This window comes from Hemitrygon akajei, chromosome 24, assembly GCF_048418815.1.
Source record: "Hemitrygon akajei chromosome 24, sHemAka1.3, whole genome shotgun sequence".
Lineage (NCBI taxonomy): Eukaryota > Metazoa > Chordata > Chondrichthyes > Myliobatiformes > Dasyatidae > Hemitrygon > Hemitrygon akajei.
The window spans coordinates 22,476,411-22,497,644 of NC_133147.1; the positions used below are offsets into that span (position 1 = coordinate 22,476,411).

At 39.3% G+C, this 21,234-nt stretch overlaps 1 protein-coding gene across 4 annotated transcripts in view; it reads right to left on the reverse strand.

Moving 5' to 3' along the window:
- Positions 1–19,084, reverse strand: part of LOC140715958 (scavenger receptor cysteine-rich domain-containing protein DMBT1-like) — a 79,280-nt gene extending 60,196 nt beyond the window's left edge. For all 4 annotated transcript variants that reach the window (XM_073028561.1, XM_073028562.1, XM_073028563.1 and 1 more), the window contains exons 1-3: positions 18,986–19,084; positions 17,972–18,083; positions 11,495–11,530 (exon numbers count right to left, since the gene is read on the reverse strand). In XM_073028561.1, coding sequence (XP_072884662.1) covers positions 11,495–11,530; positions 17,972–18,002 — 67 coding nt within the window. In that variant the 5' untranslated portion in view covers positions 18,003–18,083; positions 18,986–19,084. The remainder of the gene's footprint in view (positions 1–11,494; positions 11,531–17,971; positions 18,084–18,985) is intronic.
- Between the last annotated feature and the right edge of the window lie 2,150 nt (positions 19,085–21,234).

Here is a 21,234-nt window from a genome sequence, read left to right on the forward strand (position 1 = left end):
GAGTGTCAATAAATCAGCTATAATGAATTGATGGAGAGTCTCGATTGCCCCACTGATGAAACTCCGCTGTTATGTCTTACGGACTTATGGTCTAAGACAGGGGTACCAAACCGAAGCTCCACGGACCACCAGTAATGATAAGGCTCCACGGTTTTAATAAAATGTTAGAAACCCTTTGTCTAAGATCATATTCACATATCTCCCGCTGAGTGAGTGATAGAGAATTTAGCTTTCGGTGCCTTCTTTTCACTACGACTCAATTTTAACTCCGGGACATGGAACCACATTTCGGGACGTGATTACTCTGGACGTAATCAATCTTTTGTAGATTAGCCATTTTCATTAACCAGCAGGTGTGCATGTACGCGTAATGTTGACGCTTAGAAGCCTCGGAAGAGACCTATATGGGAGCATTTTACTGCCCTTTATCTTAGAAGGGCTGTGCTGAATCTGGAGAGGTTTCAAAGGGGCTTATGGAAACGGGTATGTGCGAACAGCCTTTGCGTCATTCAAGCCCGAAGCCCGATTCACCAACGCTAACCGTTCTCCACTATCCTCTGATATTCACCTCCCCTCTTCCCGAGCAACGACGGTTGCCACCTACTAGTCTTACAATTAGACATGAAATGAAAGGAAATGCATATATTTTATCTGTTGCACAAAAAGATTTCGTGTGTGATTTTCTTGCCGTCTCGTTTTCTTCCATATTATGGCCATAATATCACTTTGAATATGTACTTCAAACATCGGCAGGCAACCCAAGGATATCTGGAAGTGATCATTTCAGTTCTGCTGCACCTATGCTGTCGCACTTACGAAAAGACGCAATTCTAGCAGATTGATTACAATTATCCTCAAATGATCTCCGTTGGTTCAATAAATGGCATGCATTAGTATTCTTTTCACGTGAGCCACAGTATTATATCTAAACGTCCCATTGAGTGATAACACTAATTGAAGAATACAGTTTCGGCGCCACCATTCCATACTCGCAAGGATTTCCATGTAAGGTAATCTCATTTGCCCACCTTTGGCGCATATCCCTCCAAAGCTCGCCCGTTCATGTAACCGTCCATCTGTATCTTACTGTAGATAATATGCCCATTTGAATCGCGTCATCTGGAAGCTCATTGCATGTACTGACCAATCTCTGGGAGAAAGTAGTCCTCACATTACTGTCAAGGTTGCTTTTACCAACTACTGGAAATGCCATCACCGGAAGATAGGGTCATGGAGACAGCTTTTAGCACAAAAGTGTTGATAAATCAATGTATTGAGTACAGGAGACAGGATATTAAGTTGAAGTTGTATAATACGTTGGCGAGGCCTAATTTGGAGTTAATGTGCAGTCTTAGTCACCAATTGACTAGAAAGATGTAAATAAGATTCGAGTCCAGAGAAAATTTGCAAGGATGGTGCCGTGTCTGAAGGACGTCTGTGATAAGGAAATATTATAAGGAAATAAGGATGGGGATGTATGGAGGGGTACGGGCCGTGTGCAAGTCAGCGGGACTAGGCAGAAAAATGATTCGGCACAGCAAGGAAGGGTAAAAGGCCTGTTTCAGTGCTGTATTGTTCTATGGTTCAATGGTTCTATTGAATAGGTTAGGACTGTATTCCACAGAACGTAGAAATTTGAGAGGATTTTTGACAGAGCTAATATTATGCGGAATTCGTGGATAGCAGACGTGTGGAAAGCAATAGCCCTGGTGCAGGTCGATGAAAGTAGGAAGCTTTAATGTTTTTGACATGGACTAGATGGGCAAAAAGGCCTGATTATGTGTTGTTATTTTCGACTACTCTGTGCCCTAATGCTCCGCTGTTCTAGAATCTCAATACAGGAAAGCGACTGCGCAATTCCGCGCAGGCATAGGGCTACAGAGCACAATAAAAATATAACCATTTTCCTTCTCCTCAAAATAATCTGAACATAAACTTCTTTAACCATTTCTAGGCCCCCACACACAGCAGATCAAGATTCTATTCTATGTTCTATGTTCTATGTTTAAGATCTTTCTGTGAATCTTGAAAGCATCGGTTTTGCTGTATCTGGGAAGGTTCTTCTGCAATCCCACTTAGATAATTGATCATACGGTATATGCATTGGTAATAGTTCCAATTTCCGTAGTATTTTAGCCAATCTGCTCCTTGCAGTGGTGCAATACACCATTCTTTCTTATAAGTGCCCTAGTGAACTGTATACTTTCAGTTACTACCTATTGATACATTGCTGTGGAAGTAATTTATTTTATTAATTTACTGTTATGAATTGCAGCAATGGTCATTGTTGTTACCCGTAGGGGAAATAGAGGCCGTGCCGACCTTCTGGGCCTGTACTTTCTGAAGCGTTCTGAAGTATAAAAGTGTGGTGAAAGGGTGCATTACTTATCAGGAAATATCTGATGTACCTCAGTTTTAAAGAAATATTTGATGAATGTTTTTCATTAAATTTCTCCCCGAGATTGCTCATTCCGTTTGCTCTTTAGAAGCAGGTATTACGTATGTGTATTATAAATGCTGTGCCTTGAGGACTACAGGTGAAACATTGACCATACCAACTGATAACTCTTGCGACAATTGTTCTATTTCTCATTTGATGTTTCCGTCGGTGCATTTATTTGATGCTCGATCCTTCTATACGAAAGCATTGCATTAAACAATTAGGGTACAACATGATTTTGAAGGTGTAAATTGGAGTGGCTCAAATAAGTGCAATAAGGTTCTTGGAATCAACAGGTACAGTGTGAGCAAAGAACTGAAGGACATTAATAAGGAGAGGTCTTGACTGTATTAAAACTCAACTTGACCCATCGAGACTACTCTGCTTTTTCATCATGGCTGATCCATTTACCCACTTAGCCTCAATCTCCTGTCTTATCACCGTATTTCATGTTCTGACTAATTCAGAATCTATCAACCTCTGCCTTAAATATATCAAATGAATTGGTCTTCACAGCTGCCTTTTGCGACGAGTCCCACATATGTACCACACACTGGGATATAATTCTCTCCATTTAATTTTCCCTCCCAAAAGAGAAGCTATGGAATTATTAGTGTGGTTCACCGATCAGATGTCATCGCGCATATGAAAAAGAGGTGACCATTCTTTGACGAAGCTTTAACAATAAAAGTGAAAATATAAGTAATGCTTAATAGATGACTTGGTAGAATTGTTGAAATTGTACTCATTTTATGTTCCGATAGCGTGGACAAGAGGGCTCAATTCTTCCAGAAACCAACATGTTAGGGTTTTTTTTTTGTTCTTTGTGTTCCTTGGTTTGTTTGTTCTCTCGCGAGACAAACTCTTACACAGACAAAACCGGATTTTAAATGTCAAGAGGCATCGAGGTACAGCTCAGAAACAAGCTCTTCGGTCCATGTAGTCCATGTCGAAACATTTCATCAATCGGCCTGCGCCGGAACCATAGCCATTATCAAATATATTGTTCATGTACCTATACAATTTTCGCTTAAAAGCTGAAATCGAGCTCGCATGCACCACTTGTCTGGCAGCTCATTTCACACCGATGTCCCACTAAGTGAAGAATTTGCCTATCATGTTTCACTTAAGTTTTCACCTTTTTCCCTTTACTAATGACCTCTGGTTGGTTTCCCTCCCAACCTCGGATTGCATGTACCCTCTCTATACCCCTCATGTTTGTGTATACATCTATCAAATTTTCTCATAATCTTCTACATTCTAAGGAATGTAGGCCCATCAAATTCAATATTTCATTATACCTTAGGTCCTCCAGACGCGGATGTGCCCTTGTAAAGTTTATTTGTACTCCTTCAACCTTATTTCCATCTTTCCTGTTCGCAGGTAATGAACACCGCGCCAACTATTCCAAATTAGGCCTCCCCAAGACATATACAACTTCACCATATCACCCAGACTCCTGTCCTGAATACACTGATATGTAAAGGCTAATCTGCCAAACCTTTTCTTTACGACAGGACCAAGCTGTGTCGCCTCTTGCAACGAATTATGTACCTGTTTTCGCATATCCCTTTATTTTGCCACAATCAATATTGCTCTATGCAATTATCAGCGCATTTTTGCAGCTGTTTAAGTTCCCTCTGCAAGCCAGATAGCCTTCCTTGCTGTCCACTACACACCAAAAGTTGTTGTCATCCGCAAATTTGCCTATCCAGTTAATCACATTATCGCCCACATGGTATAGATGACAACAACGGATCCAGCACAGATCCCTGCGACGCAGCACTAGTCACAGGACTCTACTCAGAGAGGAAATAAAATCTAATGCTAGTCTCTTGCTTCTCTCACAAAGCCAATACCTAATGTAATTTATCGCGGCATCTTGAATACCAAGCGACTGAATCCTTTTGAACAATCTCCCATGCGTGACCCTGTCACATGCCTTGCTAAAGTCCATGAAGACACCATCTACTGCCTCAACTTCAACCACTTTCCTGATGTCGTCCTTAGAAAACGATATATGCTTAGGCCACGCTGCCTATCCTTAATCAGTCTATGTCTTTCCAAATATTTATGAATCTGGCCCCTTGGAATACTTTCCAATAACTTTACGCAACTGTTGCACGCATCCGGAACATCCAGAAATAAAACGCTTATCCGCATGAAATCAGAAACGAAACTCCATCCAAAGAAAATTCTAGCTGAATTGAAAGCGGACAAGTGGTGGCGTGCGGGGCTTTAAAATAGAGCTCAACGGGGTGGAAACTGAAGTAGCAGAACAGTTCATGCTGAGTAATTACAAAGTACACTGCAGATGCTGTGGGCCGAGACCTGACGAACGTTGATTGCTCATTTGAATGGATGCTGCCCGACCTGCTGAGTTCATCCAGCAGGTGGGGAGGTTGTTGAGACAGATGTTGCTAAGACCTCAGTCAATGTCAGGTAAGAAAACGATAAGCACTGTGCGATAATTCCTTAAGCTGCGTATATTTCAGTGCCAGCAAAATCCTATGAAAGATTGATGACCACAGGACATGGATCAACAAACGGATGATATTGTAGACATTACGTCGACGTGTCTGCTGAAAAGGGCAGGACTGGCACCCCAATATTCCTCGGATTCCTTGCCTTAACGGTACAAATCTTTAGGGGTTAAAGAAAGAGGGCTGTCATCGAAAATATTCACGACAGTACTCTGTCAAGACAGAACATGGCACTCGTTTAGTGAGGCATTATGGAATGTACCAAGTAATAAAAAATGTATGACGACATGACTGGGACTGTATTGCAGGCCACACAACAGTCCGAGTGATTTAAGGGAATAAACTTGTAGACATCACAGACTGTTAGGAAAAATATAAGTTTGTTATAGGTTCAATTTAATGTTCCAGAAATGTATACAATATGCATCCTGAAATAGTAGACAGAGGTATGTGCCGTGGTACACTTTGTATCCAGTGATCAAAATGTTATTATCTTCAAAGTAAATGAGCAAACGATAGCTCCGGTCTGAGGGATGAGATTCTAATTTCAAGGAAGTCCAATTTTACTGCTATCGTTATTGGTCTGGCAAAGGTGTATTTTAGGTGGAAGGCCTTCAAAAGTTGCACTTTGAGAGTGTAAAGCTTGTATTTGTCTTTCAGAATAAAGGGTAACGATAACCGGTGCTGGAAACCATGATTTTCAAGCGATATTGAGGCTCTGGCTAAGACAGCAAAGCAGGTGCATTGCAGGCATAAGTAAGAATAACAGATGTTTATATATGATACGAAATGAAAGAGAACGCTTTCAAACGAATCGGGAGGGCTAAAAGAAGACAGAGCGAAGCAGAATCCTGAGCAATTTTACAGATACGTTAATAGCAAGAGAATTGCAAAGGAAAAATGTGTTCTACTGGAAGATCAGAAATGTTTTCGACGCATGGAATCAAAGAAGATGGGGAAGATCTTAATTTGTGTTTTTCATCCTTATTTACTTAGGAGTTGGATTTAGAGTATTTAGAAAAGAGGCACAATTACATCAATCTCATGGCGGCTATACAGATGACAGAGTAGAAGGTGTTTGGTGTCCTGAGGCAAATTAGGTTGGATAAATCCCCAGAACATGACACAAGGCAAATGTAGAAAATGTTGGGGCTCTAGCAAGGATATCTGAGTAATCCTTAGCGACATGTGATGTAGCGGAACATTGAAAGAAATACATTTTTTCCCGTTGTTTATGAAACACTCTCAACATTAACCAGGAACTTAATAATCAATGATGTTGACATCAGTAGTGGGAATGTTATTGGAAAGTATTGTGTAGGACGAGATACACACGTATTTCGGTAGACATGGAAAGATGAACGACTGACTTCTCATCTTTTTTGCCGGTCGTGACGAAGGGTCTCAAGCACGGTAAGTTTCACACAGTGAACGGTAGGCAGTAGGGAATCAAGGAATGCAGGTCCATCATTCATTAAAGTTGGCAGCACAGGCTGATGGCGTCGAAATGAAAGCTTTCAGCAGATTGTCCTTCATAAATTAAAGTACCGAGAACAGCAGCTAGGATGTTACGTTCAAGTTGTATAAGACACTGGAGAGGCCTAATTTGGAGAACTGGTTCCCTACCTACAGAAAACCAGTGAATAATATTAAAAGACAACAGAGAAAATTCACAAGTAAGCCGTCGGAAATGGAGGATCTTTCTCATAAGGAATGATGGAATAGCTTCGGAGTTTTTTTTTAATTTTGAACGTAGTAAATTGGAAAGAGATTTGATAGAGGTATAGAACATATAAGGTATAAGTAGGACAAATGCAAGCAGAGCATTTCCCATTGTAGGCTGGGTGGGACTACGACGAGAGGTCATGGGTTAAATGTAAAAGGTGAAATGTTTAAAACTTCTTTCTTCAGAGGGTTGTGAGAGTGTCAAACGAGCTGCCTGCGCAAGTGGTGCATTTATGCTCGACTGCAGCGCTTAATAGAAGTTTGGATATGTACATAGATAGTAGATGTATAGAAGGTTATAGATACTGTGCATGTCAATGGGAATAGGCAGTTCTATTGGTTCTGCACGCACTAGTTGGACCGAAGGGTCTGTTCACGTGCTATACATTTCGGTGACTCTTGGACACTATGACACAGGCACGCATCGCTAGACGTCTGGTCAGAAAGTGAACAACTTGGGCTGATATTGAAGCGTGAGCTAAGGAAAGTTAAATAGAGAGATATCAAAGATTAAGAGGGATGCTTTCATTTCAGGATGTGTGACTAACCGGGAAGTGCCTCCGAGATTTCTACTGGAGCACAGACAATCCCTGTCCACATCCCTAAGGCGTCTCAGACGGCTCAGGAAGGAAATATCAGTGTCAGTGTGAGCTATAAATAGGATGATATGATTCTGCCAGATATAATTTGCCTAGATCCCACTTTTTTAGATATTTACAGATTACAAACTTTTTAAACACTGGGCTTCCTACCCTCACGAATCTAGATTTTATGAGTATTTTGGAAAAAGATATAGATTTCAATTTTTTTCAGAAAGGTGTAATAGCAACTATTTACAATATAATTATGAAAATACGTTCCGATGTATCTTATAAAAGTAAGAATAATTGGGAAAAGGAACTTAAGTTTACTTTACCAATTGAAAGATGGGAAAAAAATTCTTCAATTAGTTAATTCATCCTCTACATGTTCCAAACATTCGTTGATACAGTTTAAAGTTGTGCACAGGGCCCATATGTCCAAGGATAAATTAGCTCGTAATTATTCTCATATAAATCCTATATCTGACAGATGTCATTCTGAGATAGCCTCTCCAACTCGTATGTTTAGGTCATGTCCGTCTTTGAAAAAATAATGGAAAGATATCTTCGATATTATTTCAACGGAATTGAGTATTGATTTACAGCCTCACCCTATTACCGCAATTTTTGGTTTACCAATGATAGAGTCAATTCATTTAACTCCTTCAGCTCGTTGGATGATTGCATACCTTACAGTAATGGCTAAAAGATCTATTTTGTTGAACTGGAAATAGATTAATGCCCCTACCATATTTCATTGGTTGTCTCAAACTATGTTATTTTTAAAGTTGGAAAAATTAGAAGTGTTATATATGATCCTTCTATTAAATTTGTAATGACTCGGAGGACACTTATTCAATATTTTCATATGATGTAATCTGACATTTTCCAAACCTATTTCTCTTTTTCTTTCTTCTTTTTTTGGTTTTATACATGTAGAGAGGATCGGAGTTGATGACACTTATTTTTTTTTTCTTTTATAAGATAACCGAACTACAACATCTCGCACTTGTCTGCATTAAATTCCACCTGCCATTTGCTTAGCCCATTTTTTACATGTGTTCCAGATGCATATCTGAGAAGTCTTCCTCCAGTTAGAGAGGCAACAGTCTCTGGTTTCTCACACATTATAATTGTCTAATCCAATTTACTATCTCATTTTGAATACAAGGCGACTGAACCTTTTTGACTAATCTCCCATGCGGGACCTTTTCAACATTCTTACTAAAGTCCAAATCTTGTTTGCAGCAACATTCCAAGTAACTTCCTCAAAAAACTCTGTAAGATTCGTTTGGAAGGAACTTCGCAGCATAAAGCGATGTTGGCTCTAATTAATCATTCCTTGTCTATCCAAATACTCATATATCTGGACCTGTAGAATACCAGCCAATAACTCTCCTACTACTGATATCAGGCTCACTGGCCTATAAATTCCTGATTTCTTTATAGTGTTTTTCGTAAACAGCGGAAGAACTTTCTCTCCAATCCTCCGGCGCCACACCTGTCGCTAAGGACGATTTAAGTATCTGCTAGAACCACTGCAATATCCGTGCTTATCTCCCACACGATCCGAGGAAACACGTTATCAGGCTCTTCAGATTTATCCACCCGAATATGACTCAAGACAGCAAACATCGCCTCCACTATAATTTGTATAAGTCCCATGATCTCGCTGCTAATTTGTTACATTTCTATAAAGACTGTGTTCGTCTCCCAAGTAAATAAAGTCAAAAACAGATTCAGATCACCCTATATCATTTGGCTTCATGCATGGATTACCAATCTGATATTCTCATGGATCAATTTTTCCCCTTGGTATCCGTTTGCTCTTATATTTGTTGAATGTCTTTGAATTCTCCTCTCGTTCTCTGGAGGTGTAAACTCATTTCTTCCTTTAGCCTTCCTGAATTCTTACTGAAATGCTTTCCTGCATTTCTTATATTTGATAAGTGCCTCCATTGTTCCTTTCTGCCTATACCTGCTATGCAGAAGTCTCATACTCCTCAAGATCTCTTGAAAATCATAAGACCGTAAGACATGGGAGCGGAATTAAGCCATTCAGACGATCGAGCCTGCGCTATTCCATCATGGATGATCACGGATGCCACTCAACCTCATATAAATCACCCTCGCCATATCCTTTTCAGCCCTGACTGATCAGGGAACTATCTGCTTCCGCCTTATATATACCCACAGACTTGGCCTCAGCTGCAGTCTGTGACAGAACAGTCCATAGATACACAGCACTCTGAATTTTTTTAAAAAAAATCATTCTTACCTCTTTTCTATCAGCTCGCTGAACAAATTTGTAGTTGTGCTCTATCGTTCAAAATAATCCCACAAATGGAAGCATCCTCTCCACATCCACACTGTCTAGTGCTTTCAACATTCGCTTTCTTCTACATTCCAGCGAGTACAATCCTAAATCTACTAAATATTCCTGATACGTTAAACCCTTCAGTCCTGGAAGCATTCTCGAGAACCTCATCTGGACTCTCTCCAAAAACCACATTATATCTGAGACATAGAGCCTCTCCAAGTGCGGCCTGATTAGTGTCTTATGAAGCCTCCGCATTATCTCCTTGCTTTTCTATTTTATCCCCCTCGAAATAAATGTCAACTTGGCATTTGCCTTCTTCACCATAGACTCAACCTGTAAAGTAACCTTCTGGGAGTTTTACACAAGAACTTCTAAGTCCATCTGCACCTCTGATATTTGATCATTCTCCACGGTTAAATAATAACCCACAATATGGTTCCATTCATCAAAATGTATTATCGACTCATTCCCAAACCTGTATTCCACCAACGACATTTTTGCACAATCAACAAAATTTTCTGTCCAGCTGCAATCAATTTGCTTCCTCAGCAGTACCTACCCTTCCACTTCGTATCATCCTCAAGCTTTGCCACAAAGCGATCAAATCCATTATCAAATTCATCGAAAAACGATCTGTAAAGTGGCTGACTCCATGCAGAGGAAAACCGTGGGTCACTGGCAGCAAACCAGAAATGTCCCCTTAATATCAATTTGCTGCCTGCTGGCTGTCAGCCATTGCTCTATTCTTGCTAGTATTGTTCATGTAACGCCATAACCTTTTAATTAATTAAGCAGCCTTGTATGTCTCCTTATCAAATGTCTTCTGAAAATCCAAGTAAATGACATCCACTTCCTCTCCTTTTTCCATCCTGCTTGTTACTTCCTCAAAACACTCTAATAGATATGTCAGCTAAAACTTTCCTTCACAGAAACTATGATTACTGTGAGTTATTTTTCACTGGTCTCCAAGAACCCCGAAAACTCAACCTCCATAACAGCTCCAACACATCCCCAAACACTGAGATTAATCTAACTGGCCAATAATTTCCTTTCTTCTGCCTTCCTCCCTTCTTCAACAGCGGAGTGAATCCACTCCTCTGGGAACATGCCAGTGTCAAGTGATTCCTGAAAGATCATGACCAATGCATCCATAATATCTTAAAAATAGCATGTTTCATAGAGCTGCTATCTTTACCTGTAAACTTGAAATGTCCATGTATATAATTGTTGACTCTCAAAAACTCATACTTGAAGAACTCCCACTTACCAAGTATACATTTGCAAGAAAACAGCTTTCCAAATTCACATCTGTCATTCTATCCTTGCTGTTACCATGAAAATGTATCTTTCTTGAATTTAGAAACTTAAAGCGTGCAGCAGAACTATCTTTCTTGCATATTTACTTGGAATGTAATGGTATTATGGTCACTCGATCCAAAGTGTTCCACCACACATGCTTCTCACACCGGTTTTGTCTTATACCCACACAGAAAGTCAAGTTCCGCACATTCTCTCGTTTTGACTTCTACGTACTGATTAAGGAAATGTTCGTGAACACAGTTGACAAACTCTATCTTAGCTAGATTTAAATTAGGAATGCATAGATTTAACGCGAAGGTGGAATGATTTAAGGTGATGGGAGTGTATTCAAAAAGGACTCCACTCCTTAAAAGGACTCTGTCTTGTAAATAGCCGTTTGGACACGTTCTTCGATAGGACACTTTCAAATTAATATGGATAAAACCAGAGCAGAAGGGACGAACCCAGTCCAGCCGGCATTAACGAGTAAGGCCAAAGGAATGGTTTGCTTTTTGTTTTCGACTTTTTGTATGACTGCAAGCAACTTATAGTCCAAAAATAGCTCTATTAGCACACAGATACAAAATTACTGGAAAAAAGTTTATATATTATATATAATATTATTTTCGAAAAGAAAATCACTAACCTTGCGAACGAACAGTCTGTTGAACCTTTAGAAGCACTGAAACAAGAGGTAGAAAATAAGATTTTTCTTTGCAAAAGCAACAACTGAAATGCATTCTTAATTAATTCCACATTGGAAACAAGGAACAAGGAAGGTTTTTTTTCTTTCTTTATTATATTTGTATCCCAAATCATGCTTCAACTTACCAGCAGTTCAATCACATCTCTAGAGAAGAAACACAGTTAACTCTTCACGTCTTAGATCTCACGGTAGAAGTAGCAGGAAACAGAAGAAAGATCTGGAAGGGCCTAATTCGCGCTGTAACGCTAAATAAACAAATACCATCTCAAGCTTGAATTTTTTTTCTTGGAGTGGAGTTACTGTCAGTCTGATAGACTGACAATGTTCAACTACTCTGCAATGCGCAACTCCCACCTAAATTTGCCAAGGCTCTTATTCGATCTCGTCACTCTCTAACTGCTATCACTCAGTGACCTGATAACTTTGGCTGAGCTTCATTCCCATTGATACCCTTCTGTTGCTTTATTAGAGCCATTTGATTCAGCAGACCCCTGTTGTCACACTTTCTGTTCTGTTGCTGCTGATGATGGTGGTGATGATGATGATAATAATGATAATGATGATGATTACAATTATAGTACTAATTATTAAGTGTATCCGACTAACAGCATGTTTAACGCTTTTCGAGTATTTCAAATAACTATTTCTCCAATTATATATGGTATGATGAAGTAGTTTGGACCACAGCCTCATTCAGGCGGGAACGAAATCAATGTCGGACAAATAGAGCAAAGCAACAATATTATAATGTTAATTGAAGTTATTGGGATGATTAGATGTGCAGTGAAATACTGTGTGAATTAGAAAGCAGTGTCGTTGCCAATAGTATAAATGTTCCGACTTGCGTGATGAAAGCCAATAGATGTTGAATACCATACACTTTATTTCCACATTTAAGCAGATCAGTAGGACAAGGCTGATCCGTGATATATATCGAGTCTACTTAGATCAAAACAAGTTTGCTATCGAAGATGTACATGTATATGCACAATTGCATATTTGTCTGCTTGTCTCTTTGTTTATTTAATTAATTATCGAGTTATTTATTATTCATTAACATATATAAATCCATGTATTTATGTATATATTTATTTATTCCTCTGCTTGTTTATTTATTCATTCGTTTATTTATTATTTTTTATTTCTTTGTTCATTCATTCAATTGCCTGTTTATGGGATTGCTTATTTTTTTTCTTCGTTTACTTATTTACCTCCTACCTTATTTGATTATCTATTCTATTGAAATAAATACTGAATTCAAGATTGTGGCACTTGTAAATGACAGCCACATATCAACGAGTAAATAGCATTGGTTGTTGCGAAATATGCAGCAATTGGAATTGAAACCAGTTACATGTTCGCTGCGCGTTCCTGATGGTCACATAGCCTATGTACGCTTGACAAGAACACGTACTCGGTATTTGCGAATAACAGACAAAGAGTGGATTCGAGGACCATTACAGAAGATCTGTGAAAAGACATGGATTTCCTAAAGTATATCTTATTGCCAAGATGAAGCACATTCACTTTTCAAACTGATCGTTGAATGGACATATCAATTAAATAAGCATTGCAAAGAAACTGATACGAATGTGAGCATATCCAAAAGTGAAAACACCAAAATATAATTCATGTTGTCTCTTTATGCTGGTATTGATGTCCCATTAAGCAAACCAAAGTCATGGAGTAATCGAAAAATACTCTAAAGGAACAGCCCTTTCGGTCTATCGAATTAATTCCGAAACCATTTACACTGCCTACTACTTGCTCCGGGACCTTTGCTTTCATATAACTAAAGGCCATGTCCCTATATAAACTTTACTTAAACGTTAAAATCGAGCTCGCACGGGCCACCTGTGCTGGAAGTTCATTCCATACGTTCATGACTCTCTGAAAGAAGCAGTTTCCCCACCCATGTTCCCCTAAAAATTCTCACTATTCAACTTTAAACCATTAAGTCTGTTTGTACTCCACCCATCTACTATGAAAAAATAACAAGTTCGCAATTACCCTAGCTAATCACCTCATTATTTCAAATATCCAATGAATCTTATACGTTCTGAAGTATACAGTCCTAACCTATTCAATCTTTCCTTGTAAAATCCGGCTGGTTTCCTTGGCTGCATAAGTCAAGGGAATACAATCACCGATCCCGGCAAAACCAGATTGAGACGGTTGTCCTACCTACCCCAAACTCCAGTTTGTGTGGATGCTGTGTAATTTGCTACCCTGTTACAACTCGGTACCAAGAAATAGCAAGCGATTGAAGGAAATATGTGTATGAATCTTAACTATAGGGTTTGTAAAGAAATGAAAAATTCAAAAATTGTGTATTATAATTAAAGAGCCAAATGTGCACGAGTTAGAGATCACTTCTTCCAAAAGTAATATTCACCTCAGTCGACTGCGGCACTCATTCTGCGGGAAACTCGGCTTCCGTGTCGGCAAGCTCGCCTACATTCTTTTCCAACCGAAAAGTATGGACAGCTCACGACTTCGCCCTTACCGGGGTCACAATAGAACTAGGCAGATCCACTGCCGTTACGTTAGCGCTAGTCTGAACTAAAACAGAGTTTGCCCGCCATTTTTACAAACCTCCGCTCCATGATCGGAACATTTCCTGATGCTGGAAAAAAATCTTTGCGACTGCGAATGTCTACCCCACTAAATGCCCACGATTTCTTGCCGGTAACCCCGTGGAATCGCACCATCGCTCAACCCCACAGCTTCCATAGCCACGAATCTTAATCACTGTCCCAGACAATAGTTTAACGCAGGCTGTAACTCGCAACCAACTGGATTAATTCTCAGGGCGATCACACAGAATCCAAGTAAATCGATCTAGGACGATAACCTCACAAATGAAATCCCACTGATTTCCTAAGATGTGTAAGTCTGGGGAAGTCACTCTCCAGTCCCGCCAAACCAGTGTGACTGAGACAGCTTGTCTACCCTTAAATCGATGTGATCGTAGATGCTTTGTAATTTGCTACCCGTTTACAACTCAGTGCACAGAAATCACAGACAACACACTGCATCTGATTAAAGGCAATATATTTATGAATCGTAACTAAAGAGTTAATAGTGAATAAGAATACAATAAAAGGGTACATTATAATTAACCAGTCAGTTGGGGCAAGTTGGAGCTCAACTCTTCCAAATCTCATAGTCACCGCTCCTCAGTCGACTGCGTCACCTTCCGCGGTATCGAATCAGCACCACCCTACCCCCACCGTGTCGAAGCCTCCGACTGGTTCTATCTAACATCTTCCCTCTTCATTTCCCGCCGAACAAAGAAGCCAGTTCAAGTTCCAAAGCACCCATTATCTCTAATCATAAAGTAAACACTGCTTCTACAGAGAGACCATTACGGAAGCAGTGAAACCTTCCCCAGGATGTTGCACCTGTAACTGCGGTCCTTCAGAACCGGCAACATCCTTGCAGATTGTTCGTGTCCTCATTCTACCTTGCTTACATCTCTCCTGTAGGTAGGTGACCAGAATTGCTCACAATTCTCCAAATTAGGCCTTACCAACATTTTATACAACCTCAACAACACATCCCATTATCTATATCCAATACTTTGATTTATGAAGTGTTAAAATGCGAACAACTGTGTTTACGACTCTATCTACATATGACGTCTCTTTCAAAGAAGTATGTACCTCTATTTCAGATCCCTTTGGTATACCACATTCCCCAGTGCCCTTCTGTTTAACTCTGTTAGACCGACCCTGATGACGTTACCGATGAACGGGGACAGTTGTGCGTGCGTGTGAGGAAACGCAACGTCTATATTGCAGAGAAGACGTTTATTTTGTACGTCTCAATTCACTGGAGAATCTGGAAATTATAATTGCAGAGTGTTAACTCTGCGAGTAAAGGGGGGTGATCTTGAAAACTCCTGAGTGAATTTGTAGCATTTGTAGCATCCTAGTCAATTAATGGATGTAACCAGCCGATCAGATTATGCTGCATTTATCAATGGATGTTTTATGCAGTGAAATTCATCTAGCAAGTCGGAATGAGAATCATAAAATTCATAAGCTCTGAGGAACTCAACCAGAAAACAGTGTGCGACGTCATTTGTTTTCACTTAACTGTATGCTCTACCTCTCCCTACACACTGCTGGCAAGATTAAAGAGGTGTGTTTAAAAGACTTCTAGATTTGTGCACTGGAGCACATCCATGACAAAAAGGCGCAAGCTTCGCAAAGAAATGTTTTTTGATAGTCAGCAGCTGCGGAAATATGCTGACAGGGTATGGTTGATATTAGAATAAGGTTTTTCGGAAGTTGCAGGGCGGGATTTGTGTTGAAATTGCTTTCTTAGCAATCAGCTGAGGTCAGTTTCAAACTTCTGCAACGATCGAAGAGAACGGGGTCCTGGAAACAGAATTCCAGGAAACGTGAATATACAATGTGTGCTGACATGACTGCTTTTAAGAAAGTTGCTTACTCTATGTGTAGAGTCTGCAAAAATACTTCCCAGTATCATTAATTCTTCTGATATTCCTTCCACATATTTCTGCTGTGTAATTTGCTACCCGTTTACAACTCAGTGCAAAGAAATCACAGACAGCACACTGCATCTGATTAAAGGAATTTTATTTATGAATCTTAACTAAACAGTTAATAGTGAAAAAGAATACAAAAAAGGGTACATTATAATTAACCAGTCAGTTGGGGCAAGTTGGAGCTCAACTTTTCCAAATGTAATAGTCACCGCTCCTCAGTCAACTGGCTCACATTCCGCGGTATCGAATCAGCTGAACCCTACCCCCACCGTGTCGAAACCTACGACCGGTTCTATCTAACATCTTCCCTCTTCATTTCCCGCCGAACAAAGAAGCCAGTTCAAGTTCCAAAGCACCCATTATCTCTAATCATAAAGTAAACACTGCTTCTACAGAGAGACCATTATGGAAGCAGTGAAACCTTCCCCAGGATGTTGCACCTGTAACTGCAGTCCTTCAGAACCGGCAACATCCTTGTAGATTGTTCGTGTCCTCATTCTACCTTGCTTACATCTCTCCTGAAGGTAGGTGACCAAAATTGCTCACAATTCTCCAAATTAGTCCTCATGATCATTTTATAGAACATCAACAACACTTCCCATTGTCCATATCCAATACTTTGATTTATGAAGTGTTAAAATGCGAACAACTGTGTTTACGACTCTATCTACATATGACGTCACTTTCAAAGAAGTATGTACCTCTATTTCCAGATCCCTTTGGTCTACCACATTCTCCACTGCCCTACTGTTTAACTCTGTTGGACCTAACCTGACGACATTACCGATGAATGGGAACAGTTGTGCGTGTGTGTGAGGACGGGGTCCTAGAAACAGAATTCCAAGAAACGTCAATATACCAAGTGTGCTGACATGACTGTTTTTAAGAAAGCTGCTTAATCTATGTGTTGAGTCTGCAAAAAGACTTCCCAGTATCATGAATTCTTCTGATATTCCTTTCACATATTTCCTCTTGTTTCAAAATGGGGAACATATATGTGCAATGTTTTGTTTCAGTTGGGAACTATGCCTTCCTACCTATAGTACGACGTTAGTCGTTGAAATAACTTTGAAATTATTATTATTAATAAGAATAATAACAACACAACAATATTAATAAAATATATCGTATTAGTACAGGCCGTTTTCTTTTCTTCAGATTGGTTGTTTTTCACTCATCGTTTGTGTGTAGAACTACAAATATGTAGAAATACAAATTTATTCAACTGTGAACGCCCGCAAGATAAGGAATCACAGGGAATATATGGCGGTGTATACGTTCTTTCAAAATAAATTTGCATTGAGCGTTGAATTTTTCCTGTGAACTGAATTAATATGTAACGTTTCCAGCTAACCTAGATATAATTGTGTTCCTAATTGATGAAATCGCAATCTCCACTTGTCCACCCTACATTGAGAGGCTCCCAGGTATGACATGCGACGCAGTACCTCCATTCTATGCGTTTTTAAGAATGATTTCGATGGACATATAAAGTGAATGAGTGTTTTCAATGATGAAAATATCAAAAAATAAGATCACCCTTGTGAAAGTAACCAAACCAGGTCAACTCGACTTGACGAGTAAGTTTGCAGAAAGTATGTGGAAAAATACAAATATGACATTGTTTTAAATGATCTGTTGAAACAAGCAGATATGAACTCCAGGGTTTGAAGACACTGACATTAATGAAAAGTTATATCCGGATTTCAGCTAAAACATGAGGTACAAGCGAAATATTGAACATAAATGTTTGAATTTTAGTCTGGGCTTCAGTTCAGACAAACAGATTTTCTTCCATTCCGCTGCCATTAGACACATTAACCTGCTTCTTACTGCTGTTAATGCGGTAGCCTGCCACAATTCATTGAAGGGATTGTTTGACAAAGAATCATTTCACTTACCTAAGGTGAGTATCGTTAACAAGTAAGTCATGTTTCGGTGTCCACAAGTTTCTGAACTCAGGAAATTGCTTCCCTCTCCTTTATAAACAGTCAGGAGATCAGCAAGAGGAATCTAGAGAAACAAATGAAGTATCATTTCAAAAGCAGTAAACGTGTTGCAAAAAATCTGTACTGCTGGCAGTGACTCATATTATTGTAAGTGTTTAATTTTAGCACTAAACGTGTTTTTTTTAACGCACCAATTGTGCAGTTGGGTCTATAGCTATTTCCACAATTTCCTTCCCTCCGTTCTCCACGTTTTAATCAACCTACCTCTTTCCAATTTTTCATTCGGAACACAACTTTCACTTATTTGGACAGGCTATTTCTCCGTAATGTTTTCAATTAACATGAAGGATTCTACTCAAACCTTAATCTTTCGTTTACCTCTTCAAGTGCTGCTTGACACATACATTTCCCCTTGCGTTACTTGTAATCCAGTACTCTCGGTTTCAACATCCGCAATCCTTTGCGTCTGCCCTATTTTTATATTAACATTTCTATTGAAGTATACAATATCGTCTGACCTGATTCTCCGTAGCGGCTCTCCAATTAATAATGATTTCCTTACTTCTTTCACTCACTCAATCTTCCCCAAAGCACGATCAAGCCCTCCCAGTGGTCTAGCCTGCACGTGTATAGTCACTGAATTAAAGAATATCGAAACAAATCCTTCGGTCTAACTCGTCCATGCTGACGAAGATGCATGGAAAAACAGACAAAAAGAAACGAACCCCAGGCATTGAAGACACTGACATTAATTAATAGTTATGTTCAGATTTTAGCTAAAACATGATGTTCAAACTAAATAGAATAGAGCATAAATATCTGAATTTTAGTCGGAGCTTCAGTTCGGGCAAAGAGATATTTTTCCCCCCATTCCCCTGCCATAAGACACTGTAACCTACTTCTTACTGCTGTTAATGCGGTAACCTGCATTGAAGGTATTGTTTGACAGTGAATCAATTCACTTACCTAAGGCGAGTAGTGTTACAAGTAAATCATGTTTTGCTGTCCACAAGATACTGAACTCAGGAAATTGCTTCCCCCTCCTTTATCTAAAGTCAGTAGATCAGAAACAGGAACTTAGAGAAACAAATGAAGTATCATTTCAAAAAGAGTAAAGTGTTGCAAAATATTTCAACTGCTGGCAATGACTCATATTCTTGTATGTGTTTAATTATAGCCCTAAAACTAGTGTGTTTTTTTTCTCTTTGCCGCACCAAATGTGTAGTTGGGTCTATTGCTATCTCCAGAATTTCCTTCCCTCCGATCTCCACGTTCGAATACACCGCACCTGACCGAGGTCAACCTACCTCTTTCCAATTTTTCTTTCGGAACACACCGAAATAAGCCTGTCACTTATTTGGACAGGCTATTTCTCCGTAATGTTTTCAATTAACATGAAGGACTCAACTCAAACCTTAATCTTTCATTGACCTCTTCAAATGCTGCTTGACACATACATTTCCCCTTGCGTTACGATCAAGCTTGCGTTACCCAGAGCACGATCAAGCTATTTCAGTGGTCAAGTCTGCGCGTGTAGAGTCACAGTGTTAATGAGTATCGGAACAATTCCTTCGGCCTAACTCGTCCATGCTGACGAAGATGCACGGAAAACAGACGAAGCACATCGAGCCTTTCGTTCTAACTCTAGTCTTCACATGCGTAGCCTTCTTCTCATGAACCTCTTTAGTAACCTCCTCCAAAAACTCTACAGGTTTGATTAGGAATGATCTACCACGCAGGAGCGACAATATGTTAGCTACTCTCAATCATGCCTGGCAACACAAATAATGACATACACTGCAAGTTAAAATTCTTTCCGATAATTCACCCAGGACTGATGCCGTGCACATCGGCCTGTAAGTTCTCTGTTTATTTTCAGAGAATCTACTTAACAACGGACCATTAGCTATCTTCCAATCCTCCGTCACCTCACACGAGCTTGCCATTTTAAATAAGCATTCCAATTGCATGGCTATTGGAGTACAAGGAATGACACATCAACAGAGAGTCAGTGGAGAGGTGTTCGCAGCTTTTCGATAGATGGATTGTTTACCTTGACATTTTAGTCGCCCAGAAAGTGTGCATTGGGGTCCTGTTCATCTTGCTCGCTGTGTTGCGCTCTTTGTTGAAAGTTAATCTATGAGAAAGCTCATGGATGATAAGTTGATGAGAATAATAGGAGAGGAAGAGAGAGAGAGAGAGAGAGAGAGAGAGAGAGAGAGAGAGAGAGAGAGAGAGAGGCAGAGAAAAAGACAGACAGAAAGCGTAATTTATCGTAATTTAATAACACAATTCGATCTACGTAGGGACATTGTGTATAACAGCACAGAACCAGGCCGTTCGACAGTGTGTGTCCCTTATCCCTCACAACCATTTCTATTTAATTTATCTATCTCATTTTACCTTAAATTCTCCTACTGCACCTTCACCTGTTCTTCTGGAATCTCGGGAAAAGTTACAGGTCAATTTCTTTTTCTGTAATTTATTTTTTATTGAAGTTTATTTTTTTCAGTATGAATCAAATTGTTCCAACTTATGATTAACGGATGTTGTTATCTTCTACATTTCGTTTAAATGCTCATTGCAATTTCCATTCATACATTTAAAGTTAGGCTCTCCTGTGATAACCATTTACTGGTAAGGGCCTTCTTACCAGCCATCATCAGTATATTAATTAAATATTAATCTCTTTTCAATCATTCTTGAGGTATATACCCAAAATATATGATATATTAGCAGATACATACAAATGGCTAAGGACAAAGTAAAATTCATTTTTTTTTAATGTCAATGGGCTGTTGAATCCGATCAAACGCAGTAACATTCTATCAAAAATGAAAAAAAGAGCAAGCCCATGTAGTATATTTACAGGAAACTCACTTAAGTGATAATGAGTATGAAAAATTACAGAGAGTGGGCTTCACTAATTTTTTTTTTCTCATATAAATCAGGACACAGAAAAGGAGTTGCTATTCTCATCTCAAGCAAGCTAAATTTTGAAAAAGTATTAGAAATGGGAGATAAGGAGTGCGGATACATTCTGATATGGGGGGATATTGAAGGAAATCCAGTTACTTTATTAAATATATACGCACCCTCAGGAAGTGATATTAGTTTCTTCCAGAAAAATACTAATAATATGGTAACAGAAACAGAACATCTCTATATATGTGGGGGAGACTTAAATTTACAATTACTATCAAGGTTAGACTTTT